Genomic DNA, 12,290 nt, shown 5'->3' with positions numbered 1-12,290 from the left:
ACCCATAAATCACGGAAACTAAAGAAAGAGGAAATGTAACCAATGGAGGTATACATGGCTAGTTCCTCGCTTGATCTCGTGGAAGTAGATTAATTGCGAGAACGTAATCGCATTCGCATAAACTTTCATTGAGATTAATTCTGTCTCCACAGAGCATGTTTACATCCTAATAAATTCAACCTCCCGCAGTTGATGTGGATACAAATGGGTTAGAAGGGTTGGGAGCCACGTTTCCCGGCGGTCTCAGAAGAGGTGGTCTTTGGGAAGGCATGCTTGTCGGGGCTCTTGGAGCCAGGTTTGCCATATTCATGGGAACTCTATTGGTAGGCAGCAACGCCGGGTTTGGTCTAGATGAGGAACCTGAATAACCTAGCCGAGCTGCAATTATCTGCGCTCTCTCGTGGTACAACCTCTGTCTTGCCCTCTCCAATTGTTCTCTCACTCTCATCGTCACGTTCTCTACTTCATTGTAAAACGCCAGCTTCATCTCCACTTTATGCAACTATTTCATCAAGGAACGGTCAGAAAGAGATGCTATGGCAAATTGCAAGAGGCTACAGCTTATTAACTCGTATGGATAAGAAAATACCTGCTTTTCTGCCAATAATATAGCAAGGTGTCGGATTTGATCTACCTCGCGGTCTGCGAGAAGTTTTGCCTTCACTGCAGCTGCTGAAAGAGCGGAAGCTGCAGCACTTTTGAGTTTGTCCATAGAGTCATATTTTGTTGCTGCATGCTCATGGTCTCCATTTTTCCCGTCTTTAAGTTGATCCTCAGTTGCTGAAATAAGAATAAAGATGCACAATGAATAAATAAAAGCATTCTGCATCTCCAATAGTGAATTACTAAAAAAATCCACTAGTTCTGCTCCTCACTAAAAATGATGATTAATTTTTAATTCTACTCATTCCAGGACTTTTATAATCAAGTTCACAAGCATGTTGAACAATCAGACTAAAAGGATTATCATAAGTAACTACATGATAGCCCATAAGAGAGGAGGCCACTTTCCCCAGTCCACCCATTCCATGAATTCCTAACATTGGAAAATGATTCTGGCTTTCCAGCTTTATGCAGCAAAAATAACGTGTGTGTGTGTGTGTGTGTGTGAGAGAGAGAGAGAGAGAGAGATACTTGATCCATTTTCCACCACAGAATGTGGCTGCTCAGTTCTAGTGGTCTCAGAATCAGAAAGATCCTTAGGTTTATCCTTAGGAAGGGACGACTCGGTAGCTGCAGATTGATCCAGCGGCTCAATCTCGTTTGATGTAACAGGGTGCCCATCGTCATTACTTATCGGATGTTCATGTCCTGCGTCATTACTCCTTGATGCCTCTTGAGATGATGAAGTTTCTCCAGCTGAACTAGATTCTGGCTGCGCAGCCTTCTCTGAAGGTAGGGAATCATTAACCAAGTCCACATTTGGAGAATGAGAAGGCTCTCCCTGTTTATCATTCTCTTGTGATGGTGCAGAACTGCGCGGAAGCTCTTTATCTGATGCCGAGTCATTTGATTCCTTCAGCACACCTGATTCAGAGTTCTTCGACAGATCAGAGGAGCCCACATTAAGGCTACTATGTCTGAGTTGCTGCGCTTTAGAATCTAGCTCTTTTGCAGCTTCTACATTATCTTCTGCGGCAGGATGATCACTATTTTCGCATTTCTCACCATTCTTTAGATCCTCCTCACTGGTGATTGAAGGGATTATATCCTCTTTCTGCTCCTTATCTGTATCATTCTCAGGAACGGCATCGCCCTTTTCTTTTACAAGACTGCACACATCTCACGGTGTCACACACAAACAAGAAACAAAAATCCTATAACAGAAAAAAGCTTTCCTCACATACTACCTACCTCTGAGAACCTGCCTCCTCATGATCTGGTGGGTCTTCCAAAATGAAGCAATGTCTCATCACCAATTGCGAGCCAGGAGAACTGCCAGAAACTGATTTTAGAGAACTACGCGCAGAGGCAGCTGCAACATCAGATCCTACCATCCGCGCTAGGAATCCAGCCTGCAAAAGGAAAGCCACATCATTTTTCACTCATCATGACTCAGGAGTAAATTGCAAGTTGTTCAAGATCAAAAGATGAAAGCAGAATAAGGTCATAAAAAATTCTGGTGCTATAGAAATAACAGGAACGGGATATACATTACTGAGCTGCTTTTATTCCAAATAGATTTAGAAATCAATTGTGGAGCAATGTAACAAAGAAATTGCTGAAGCAGAAAGGAATCGAGAATTTTGTGGGGTCATTAATCATGTCGAGAATGTAAGCAAGAAGCAATTGTTTTCTCATATTGGGTACTGGATAGGCAATTGCCTGTAATATCTGGAATATACAAAGTAACGTCACAAACAAACTCATACAACAACCTGTTAAAGTTCAGTAAACAATATGTTGGCAAATCCAGAAACAAGAGATCAAAGGTATGGGATGCAACAAAGAAAAGAAACAAAATTTGGTATATCGAAAAGATGTACACAGTCTTCTGTACGTCATTCAACCTAAAATGTGTGATTTCATCAGTTTCTAGCACTAGGTTGACCATACACTTCTTTCCAACTGAAACTATTAATCAATTAAAGAAAAAGCAGCAGACACAGCCAGGCACTGTGAAGAGCCAATAAATGAGCACAAGTATATAATGGAGGACAAATTTAAAGAAAGCAGGCCCAGCTCCCACCTCCCCCCACTTGGCAAAACATGTAAACGATAGACATCTCAAAGCGGTAAATATTAACAAAGTCAACACAGTGAAAATTCATCACCTCACGCTGCATCTATAAGATGAAGCCAGCAACAAACATCTTGCAGTGTAGAGGAAGACGCCAAGTGATACCCACCACAAATTATCACAGGACCAGAAGCCAAGAAAGGGAAGAAAAGGAGAGATAAATAATGGTTTTTCATTAAGAGAAATGCCAAGTTGCACTGGAGGCACTCACCCTGGCAACCTTTGCAAATATAGGTAAATTTCATGTTTTCAAGGACATTCCAAAATAGGAGATGAGATTCAACGTATTTGCTTACACCTGCTAGCCCTCATAGAACTGTTAATGCCCTTCCCTCTTTCTGGTGCCTTCAAAGTTCCAACCATACTACAGGTTCATTGCAATAATTTGCAAACTTAGTAACTAAATCAAAAGTCATTTTTCACTTCACATAATCAAAACTCAGGTATAGTCTAGTCAACCTAAAAATGAAATTTATAGCCATTTCTGCTTCAGAATAATCAGAACCCATAAATATTCCAAATCTTAGAGACATAGAGTCCACCATACCAGGGCCATGACAGGATTGCCCGCTTCAGCAAATGAAAGAGAACTTTCAGGTGTTGAAAAATAACCAAGAGCTTCAAATGCGTCTCTAAGAGCCTTCAAAGCAAGATCTTCCTTTATGTCCTTAACTTTCACTTCTGTGTCCTCAAGCTTTGGAATATCCTGAGCAACCTTTGATTTATTAGCTTCTTCTTGACTTGAAGTTTTCTCATCAACTTTCCCTTCATGAGTATCTTCTGCCCTTGATATATCCATAGGTGAAGTCTGGGGCTGATCCTCAACTGGATCAGTCTTACCTTCTGTCCTTTCTGGGGTATCTCTACTAATAGGTGCATCATCATTTGTTGTAGTAAGATCTTTATTTTCCTTAGAAGTCGCATCAACATCATCATCACAATCAAGAAAAGCATCCTGAATTGGCATTTGAAGAAAGTGCAATATGCACTGAGCTTTTGTTTTTGTTGCTACATGCTCAGCAATCTCGCTCCAGTTTTCTTTGTAAAGTTCCAATGCTTCCAGGAGAAGCAGTGTCTCCTGATCAGTCCAATTTCCACCAGTTACACCATGTAACTCAGCAGGTTCCATTAGAATGAAGTCTGACGAAGACATGCCTGACCCGAACTTACCACTATTAAAGCAGTCAGTGCACAAATCAAAGTCTGCCTGCCATATAAAGCATAATTATTGAGAAAAATTTAAAGATAAACATGTAAAGCACAAGCTAAATTCAATGATAGTAGTCAACAGAGTTCCCATTCCACATCATCATTTAAGTTGCAGAAGAGTTCCCAGAGCTTGTTGAAGCACATTCAAGGGACTGCCGCTGAAAGTTGCGAATTTTGCATTTCATTAGATGCGGTCCTGTTTATAGATACTTTTCTGATGTCTATCCAAAAGAATTAACTCCAAAAAAATGAAGAACAGACTTTTGTATCCTTAGACCACGCAGATAATGAAGCAAGTTCTGGAAAATTTGCCATGCAGCAAAAACCAAATATTCCAGCACAAGCTCAGACAAACCAAGACCACATTTTAAAGTATGCTACAGGCTATAGACTGGCAATAAGATTATGGACCATCTCTCTCCCAGGATACATGCGGGCGAAGCTCAGTCAGATTCGCTGTGTCATTCAGTCAAATGCACGAACCTATGTACTCAGATCAGTAGCCATAGTATTTAATATCAATAAATCAGATTTAAGATTAGTAACCAGCATGGGCGGCGTTATTTTATGGTGATAAGTAATTGCAGATAATTTTCAACTTCTCCCTTCCAACCTAGTTGGAGGCATTAATCTGGTCTTTGATTGGTGGGTGACACACTCAAGCATCGCCCATATGTGACTTTTAACAAACAATGAAAAGAAAACCCTAACCCTAACTCTCTCTCTCACTCACACCCATTTATCGTGCCAAAGATTGTTCAACATTTAATACTAGATCAATTCCTATTGTATCTTTAGCAGATTATGTGTTATCTTTTAGCTGTATAAGTGCATCAATTTTTGTAATGCAAGATGTAGAAGAACCAAAATTTGGGACAAAGAAGCTGCAGCAGCGGCAGTTTTGAGGGTACAATATATACCAAAGCAGGTGAAGGGATACGAATGGAGGAGTAGAGAATAGAGAACTCATGACATTAGACTAGACAAAAGTGACAGCTACCATCCTTTGCCTAAAGACTCAATGGAAAGGAACATATAAATGCACCAAAACCTCCATGCACTACGAAATTACCTGCTTTTGACAATGGTAACGCTTCCGAGAGCAATCAGCGGAACAAGAATTGCAGTGGTACTCCACAGATGGCCCTTCTGGTTTTACTAAATCTTCAGCAATTGCAGATTCTGAAAATAACCCAGATGGCATAGGTGGAGCAGCTTGGTTATTTCTTGGGGCGATAGGAAGACATGGTTGCGTTGCCTCAAAGCGGTACAAGTTTTCAACCATAGGATCCTCCTTTGCAACTCCAATGACGTCAGCATCGGTCTTCGATGAGTCAGATGGTAGGAAGGGATGGAAATTAATCAAACCCCAGTAATCCAGAAACTCTAAAACTTCCTGCCTAGCTTCCAAGTCCCCCACTTCAAGATCTTCCAGGTCCTTCAGTTCAATCAACGATTTTGGGTTGGCACGGAACTTCTTCATAATTTTATTGCGTATCTCCAAGTACATACTATGTGTTCGACTTTGAGATTTCCCATTGAAAAAGGAAGCTAATGCACGCTCCTCAAGAGGATGAACTTTTGTCCATGAAAACCAACCTATAAAACCCAAAGAAATGCTTGTCTAAACAAATCTTTTTTGTTTTCCTAAAGGGAAGAGCTTAATACAACAATATGACCTCAAAAAGTAGCACATTATCACTCATTCTCCAAACTTGCAGAAACACAATGACCAATTTTCACCTAAAAGATTTGAACCAACATAGGACCTCATCAAGAGGGCTCTGCTACATTCCAAAATAGTGTTGCAGAGAGTGGCTAAAAAATGCTATGTGCTGCGCTACAAATCTCATTCAACATGTTTGAATCAAGACGAAGGGAAGGCCCGAGGACGAAATATCTGATCTGAATCAGAAAGAATGTACTAGTTGGTGTATCTCGTGAAGAAGGAAGGAAGGGCTTGGCGAACCGAAGAACAGTTTTGAGGCAATGCATCTGAATAGTGAATTATAGAAAGAGATAGAGGAAGAAGAGACATCTCCATTCAACAAAAACCAACAAGAAAAATTTACAGTTTTCGAAATCTGCCCTCATTACTTACAAGTCATTACCCTTTACCACAAAACAAGAATGAACTTATAACAAACTAGTCGCAGAGGACAAACTAAATTTCCTTGTTAACGCAAGTGAAATTCAGATTCACACATTGCACTCCTTCTCTAAAGAAATCCCCATCCACAATTACTTCTATATATGACGATTAACACTCGGGCAAAGGCTAAATCATCTGAAGTGAGCTCTCAAGTGAACTCACCACAGTGGTTAGGAACTGCATGAGCATCAGCATTTCGAGATCTAATGGCCTCGAAATCAGCTTCGATGGCCGCCTCCAGCGCCTCCCACTGCTCGCTCGCCCTCCTCGCCTCCTCGGCCTCCAAGACCTCCTGCGCAGCCTTCTTCTCCTCGCTCTTCACGGCGGCCGTGGCGAGGCCGCTGGGGCCCTGGCGAGCTCTGGTCAGCGGCCCGTTGTGGATCTGGGCGTGGTGGGAAATGGAGCTCTTCTCGCGAGTGACCCGCTTCGACGGCGCGGACGAGGAGCCCGAGGCGCCGGCTTTCCTCTTGTGGGATCCCGCCCGGCGGCGCGTCGAGGCGGCGTCCGCCGACTGGGGCTCGGCGGAGGCGGCCGGCCCCGCCGGTAGGGTTCCGGCGTCGCGGCGCTTCTCTTCCATTCCGGAGGGGAAGAGGTCTTCGATCAGTGCGGAAGGTGAAGCTGCCCCACTCGAAACGAATCCTCAGAGAGCTAAAGGATCGTCACCGCCAGCGAGCGAGCGAGAGCTGGTCGCTGACGCGACGGCGACGAGCATCTTTGCCTTTCGAGTGGGGGGGGGTTCATTGACTGGCCGCGGCCGGTAGGTACCGGGAGATAGAGTACCGATGGGAGGGTCCATCTTCGGGACGGGCCGATCCGGGTCGGGTCGGGCCATGTCGGGGGATCAAGCCCGCCCAGTTGCAGGACCAACGTGTTAGGACAGGGAAGGGGACGTCGGGCCGGGCCATTCATAAGATCCGCTTGCCCGTATCAATTGGACGAAGAGACTCGTGCCAAAAAGTGAGCAAAGGCCACACCTTTTATAAGACTGATCTACGAAATTAATTCATTATGCGATTATCGACCTATAGGCTATAGGCGATCCAATTAAATAAACGGGTCATACTTAGCAACTGATAATAGATTGAAATGTCAGCTAATTAACCAGTTTTGTAAATCAATTATAATAAGTGTTACGTTTTTTTGAATCAAATGACATCATGGAGAATTATCGAATCAGCTATTTCTTAAGTAAGTATCGGCTATATGATTTTCATTAGCATGTTTTGTCATTTCTAAAGATTAAATCCGAGAAACATGGAGAGAAAGCAATGCCAAAATTCGAGTTCTGTCAAGAAAAGAACGTGTTGGAGGGGGAAGATTTTGATGCACGACAATGGAAACTGTAAATCTTGCACAAGATGGCCCGAGTGCTTCTGCCTAGTCGCTCCATTATTAATTCAAACGAAAAGGCATTTTCTAAATAATGAGAATGCAAACCGAATCCATTGATTGTTCCGTCTCATAGCATATGAAGTCGCAACGGACGCATCGATCCTTGTACAGTCCATTTTTGCTGGTGGATGATGTGGAAAAATCGCATGGATATGCACAAAAAACGACAATTTAATGCTCGTTTTCATAATTCATGACATCAGGACGCACATAGGACCCATGTCCTCGTGGAGATCCATCATTGGCATTATTTTTATAGCCAAGAATAAAAGCCACAAAAAACTCCAAATTATACCCGCAATGACATATTTATTATAATTTTTTCTTTGCAATGTAAAAAATCATAAACTTGTACCCACGTGACACATTACCCTCTGTCAAAGTTCCGTTAATGAGGACTGTTAAAAATCTATATACATTGACGTCGGAAATCAAAACGTTGCTGCTTAAGTGAAATAAAACGACGTTATTTTGACCGAAAAATCATCTTATGGAACCTTGAGCCCGAGGGATCTCTTTTGTTATTTCTAAGTTAAACTCGTCAAATAGGTGGATCGGATCGAAAATAGTTAGACCCAAATTGACATATTTAACCAGTTTTAACAAATTTCTATGCAATACAAATCTAGTGACCCATACTCGATCCATATTATAAAAACACTTTCATATTTAATAAAATATAAGAAAATCCATATCCAGAGTGAAGTGAGAGCATGAAGTAAACGAGTTTGAGATCAAGTGAGGGCGAGAAAAAGTCATAGATATGGATTGGGTCTAAGTAAGTTATGAACCTAATAATCACTTATCTTATTTTGAACTTTACCATTATAAATCCATTTACCGAATAAGGCTAGCCCATGTAACAACCTTACCTAGCTCATCAAATGAGTTTATGACCCATTTTGACAGCTCTATTTTTAACAATTAAATTTGACAAAAAAGTAGAGACATGGCATGCCAAAATTCGAGTCCTGTCAAGAAAAAAGATGTGCAATATCTTCGTACAGGAGGGTGAGGATTTTGATATCTTTCACAAGATGGGCCCGGATGCTTCTCTTGAGTCCCTCTGTTCATTCAAACGAGAAGGCGTTCTCGATAACGAGAAGCGAAAACCAAATCCATTTAATTGTTCTTGTCTCATAGCATATAAGTCGCAACGAATGCATCGATCCTCGAATCCTTTTGCTGGCGCATGATGGCGTGGACAAGATCGCACGAATATGCACAAAAACAACGATATTTTAGTGCTCGTGATTCATGTGTTGTCCTCGTGGAGATCAATCATTGACATAATTTATTGCCAAATGCAATTTTCCCAATTTTTTTTTCATAAATTTTCCTTTGCTTTAGGTGAGTGAGATCGACGATTACGGCGGACTCCACGTGGGTAATTTCTCTTTTGTAAACCGAAGATTTTATTGTTTGAGAGGGCCGTGCTGGAACAACTATTATTCAATTAACTGTTTCTAAATATGATTACGTAATTCCTTTTCTTTTGCCCGGTGTTTTTCTAGATTATACGTACATAGATATGATTATGCGTACCATCAGTCTATTATGCTGATTTTACTAATTCTCAAAATCAGCATAATAAGTCCAAGAGTATTAACAAGAGCGGTAATTCGTGTCAATCATTCTTTTTTTTCTCCTTAAATCGAACAAATTTATAGGTCAATCTATTATCTTCATGTATCCGGAATATGAGTTTTACCTCAGGCTCCGTTCGTTTTACGAAAAACAACTTTTAGAAAAACGTTTTTCGGATTCTTCGACATTCGTTTCATGGAAAATAAACTAGTCATGAAAACATTTTCCAAATCTTCTTTCACATCATTTTCCTTTAAATAACACATTTTATTTTTTATTTTTTTATTTCCTTTTTATAAAAAAATATAGTTTTTAATTATTTTATTTTATTTACTTTCTTCTTCGGCCAATCGCTGGCCACAACGAAAGCCGGCGACCGGCCACAGGCAAGCTTGAGCCTTGCCACAGGCTGGTGAGGCTCAAGCTCGCTAGATCGGCGATGCTTGAGCATGGCCTAAGGGCGGTGAGGCTCAGGCCTCGCTAGAAGCAGCAACTTGAGGTCTCAAGCCTCAATTATCTACAAGGCCCGAGCTTTGCTGCCCTCTGGCGACGCTCAAGCGTTGTCGATCTGGCAAGGCTCGAGCTTGCTTGTGGTCGGTCGCCAGCTTTCGCCATGGCCCGACGACCAGCTGGAGAAGGAAGTTAAAAAAAAAAGAAAACAAAAGAAATCTTAAAAATTATTAAAAAATTGATGAATAAAAAATAAAATAAAATATTATGAAAAGGAGTGCAATGAGGTTTTTGTTATACGGAACAACGAAAAATATTTTCTAGTTCATTTTCAGATCTCATCCGAACACTGAAAAATATTGTCATTTTCCTGAAAAATGACTTTTTCGAGCAGTATTGTAGTAAGTTGAAAAACCATCCCTGTCTATAAAAAAATGCGTCCGTCAGTTATCTAAATCAACAGTCGTCTGTATGCATAATGAGTCCGTTGATAATTATTAGTGATAATATCACATTTTTCGCAAAATGAGTGGAGCCAATACATCAAGAATCTACCGGAAAACTCCTTTGCTTTAGTCAAGAAATGATTGAAAGGGAAAATATGATTCCCCATTAAGATTAGAACCCTTATTAAATTTCCGCGAGAACGAATTATTTTTGCAGAACAAAGGTCAAATCGATGTCCAAAGGATAAGAAAACAGCCTAAATAATTTACGTAATCATTCGACCAAAAAAAAATTTACGTAATCCGACTCGTAGAATCTTTGAAAGAAATTCATAAAAAAAGAAGACCTTGTTGGGTCATGAACAGTTGACATCACTGTACAGTTCAAGACCATTGCAAAAGCCTTGCCTTCTTTACTCCTCCGAAAAAGTCCAGAACTCGGCAGTTTCTTTCTCTGTCTTTCCTGGAGATTCACTTCTGCAAGTTCGAGTCTTTGGACCGAAGAGTGACATGGGTGTCGCCGTCAGACAGGCTTCTCGGATCATCCTTCTTCATCTGCTACTTCTAGTGGTAAATTCCCTCTTTCTGTGATTGTTTTGATCGTGTTCTCTGTGAAAAAACCCACTTCCCTTTTGAGGAATGAACAGTATGGCATCGTTGATTCAACTTTTCCTTCGATCTACCTCTCCTTGAGGAGCTGTAAAAGACTATGAAGACTTGAAGCTTTTCTGAGACTGCTCTACAATTTCATTGACTTTTCAATTGGTTTCGACAGAGTTGGTGGGTTCATTTCAACTGTAGTAATTTCTTAGTTTTCAATTTACTTTGCAGAGCTCTCATTGCCATGGATGTTGGGCTAGATTGTTGAGTGAAAATCGCGGGGAGAAATTCATGGACCACCGTTTATCTGGATTTTCTAAAATTGATGATGATGATGGTCATGTTCATGCTCATGCTAATGGCATGTCCCATATGGATCATCTCCTGATGGACCCTCGATCAATGATCTTCTTCACCTTGGATGACCTCAAGCCAGGCAAAACAATGCCCATCTATTTCCCCAAGAGAGAGCCATCATCGTCCCCTCACTTCTTGCCCAGAGAAGATACTGAATCCATCCCGTTCTCATCCAGAGACCTCCCTCATCTTCTCGATCTCTTCTCATTCTCAAGCGACTCTCCACAAGCCAAAGCCATGGAGGACACCTTGAAGCACTGCGAGACGAAACCCATCGAGGGAGAGACCAAATCATGTGCCACCTCATTGGAGTCCATGCTCGACTTCGTGCACGGCATCTTGGGAGGCAAATCCCCCCGTTTCCGGGCCATTTCCACTAGCCACTTGATCGAATCGAGCACCCGCTTCCAGAACTACACTATCCTAGAAGCGCCTAGGGGCGTGCCGGCCTCGAAGATGGTGGCGTGCCACACCCTGCCTTATCCTTACGCGGTCTTCTATTGCCACAGCCAGGAGAGTGAGAACAAGGTGTTTGAGGTTGTCCTAGGGGGCGAGAATGGGGACAGGGTAAAAGCCGTCGCGGTCTGCCACTTGGACACGTCGCAGTGGAACCGTGACCACCCATCCTTCCGTGTGCTCGGAGTCGAGCCGGGGACCGTGCCGGTCTGCCATTTCTTTCCCGCAGATAACCTTGTCTGGGTTCCGATTGCGCCAACTCCGAGCATGATGTGATTGTGTCTGGGAAATCTAATTCTAGATCATTAGGCATGTCATTTCGCATCTTCTTCTTCTTGAACTGTCTGGAATGTGTGTGCTCTGCACAGTATAGCTTATTAATAAAGAACCCTTCATCCTATGACACTTTTTGTGATTCCAATTGCCTCTCCAGTCCACGTGATCCTATTAGCTCTCTGGTTTTCTCGCCCAAAATTGAAACTTAACGAGCTCAGCCATGGACGGGGCTATTCGCAACATCGAGACTTGTGGGTCAGGGGCCTCTCACGAGCGACAAGAGAGAGAATGGTAGTTTGGGGCCGCGTGACACAGCGTGATAGGGATTCGGGTAAATGGTGGTTGCGAAACCGCTATAGAGCGGCGAGCTAAAGTCAGTGCCGCAGCTGCCGCTGAACCAGTGGCGGCAGACATAGTGGTTTGGTGGCGAAGGCATGCCGTAAGCACCGGCGAGAAGAGGAGATGGGGTTAGGTCCTCTTTGTCTAGGTTAAGTTCCCTGAGCGTGTGAACACGTTTCACCTGGCCCCGATATAGATACTGTTGCTCGGTTGCAGCATAACTCTTTGACTTTTTGTATGGGGCAACCATTTCCTTGACTTTTCATAAATTAAGGTTGAAACTGAA

The 12,290-nt window shown here is 42.2% G+C and overlaps 2 protein-coding genes across 2 annotated transcripts; one reads left to right on the top strand and one right to left on the bottom strand.

Moving 5' to 3' along the window:
- Positions 1-85: 85 nt before the first annotated feature.
- Positions 86-6,855, bottom strand: LOC115672661 (SWI/SNF complex subunit SWI3D). The gene is made up of 7 exons (XM_030594538.2): positions 6,264-6,855; positions 5,022-5,548; positions 3,288-3,947; positions 1,855-2,015; positions 1,135-1,772; positions 590-780; positions 86-502 (listed from the first exon to the last, which is right to left on the bottom strand). Exons 1-7 carry the CDS (start codon positions 6,676-6,678, stop codon positions 176-178), a joined length of 2,919 nt encoding a protein of 972 aa, XP_030450398.2. The 5' UTR covers positions 6,679-6,855; the 3' UTR covers positions 86-175.
- Positions 6,856-10,367: 3,512 nt separating this feature from the next.
- On the top strand, positions 10,368-11,789 carry LOC115672907 (BURP domain-containing protein BNM2A-like). Its single transcript, XM_030594903.2, has 2 exons — positions 10,368-10,546; positions 10,808-11,789. Exons 1-2 carry the CDS (start codon positions 10,487-10,489, stop codon positions 11,663-11,665), a joined length of 918 nt encoding a protein of 305 aa, XP_030450763.1. The 5' UTR covers positions 10,368-10,486; the 3' UTR covers positions 11,666-11,789.
- The last annotated feature ends 501 nt before the right edge of the window (positions 11,790-12,290 follow it).

The sequence above is a fragment of the Syzygium oleosum genome, unplaced genomic scaffold (assembly GCF_021117445.2).
Source record: "Syzygium oleosum isolate NSW1041296 unplaced genomic scaffold, Sole_v2.1 Sole_v2.33, whole genome shotgun sequence".
NCBI lineage: Eukaryota > Viridiplantae > Streptophyta > Magnoliopsida > Myrtales > Myrtaceae > Syzygium > Syzygium oleosum.
Note: the sequence above shows the minus strand (reverse complement) of the source record. Positions and strands in the feature narration are given on the sequence as shown.

What these genes read in the sequence shown, in the direction of transcription:
- LOC115672661 (XM_030594538.2), bottom strand. Translation starts at nt 6,678, where the DNA reads ATGGAAGAGAAGCGCCGCGACGCCGGAACCCTACCGGCGGGGCCGGCC. An exon ending in GCAATCCTGTCATGGCCCTG is followed by an intron (nt 2,016 to 3,287) that starts GTATGGTGGACT and finishes TTCCTTTTGCAG; the next exon opens with GCTGGATTCCTAGCGCGGAT. An exon ending in TATTATTGGCAGAAAAGCAG is followed by an intron (nt 503 to 589) that starts GTATTTTCTTAT and finishes TTGATGAAATAG; the next exon opens with TTGCATAAAGTGGAGATGAA.
- LOC115672907 (XM_030594903.2), top strand. Translation starts at nt 10,487, where the DNA reads ATGGGTGTCGCCGTCAGACAGGCTTCTCGGATCATCCTTCTTCATCTG. An exon ending in TTCATCTGCTACTTCTAGTG is followed by an intron (nt 10,547 to 10,807) that starts GTAAATTCCCTC and finishes TTTACTTTGCAG; the next exon opens with AGCTCTCATTGCCATGGATG.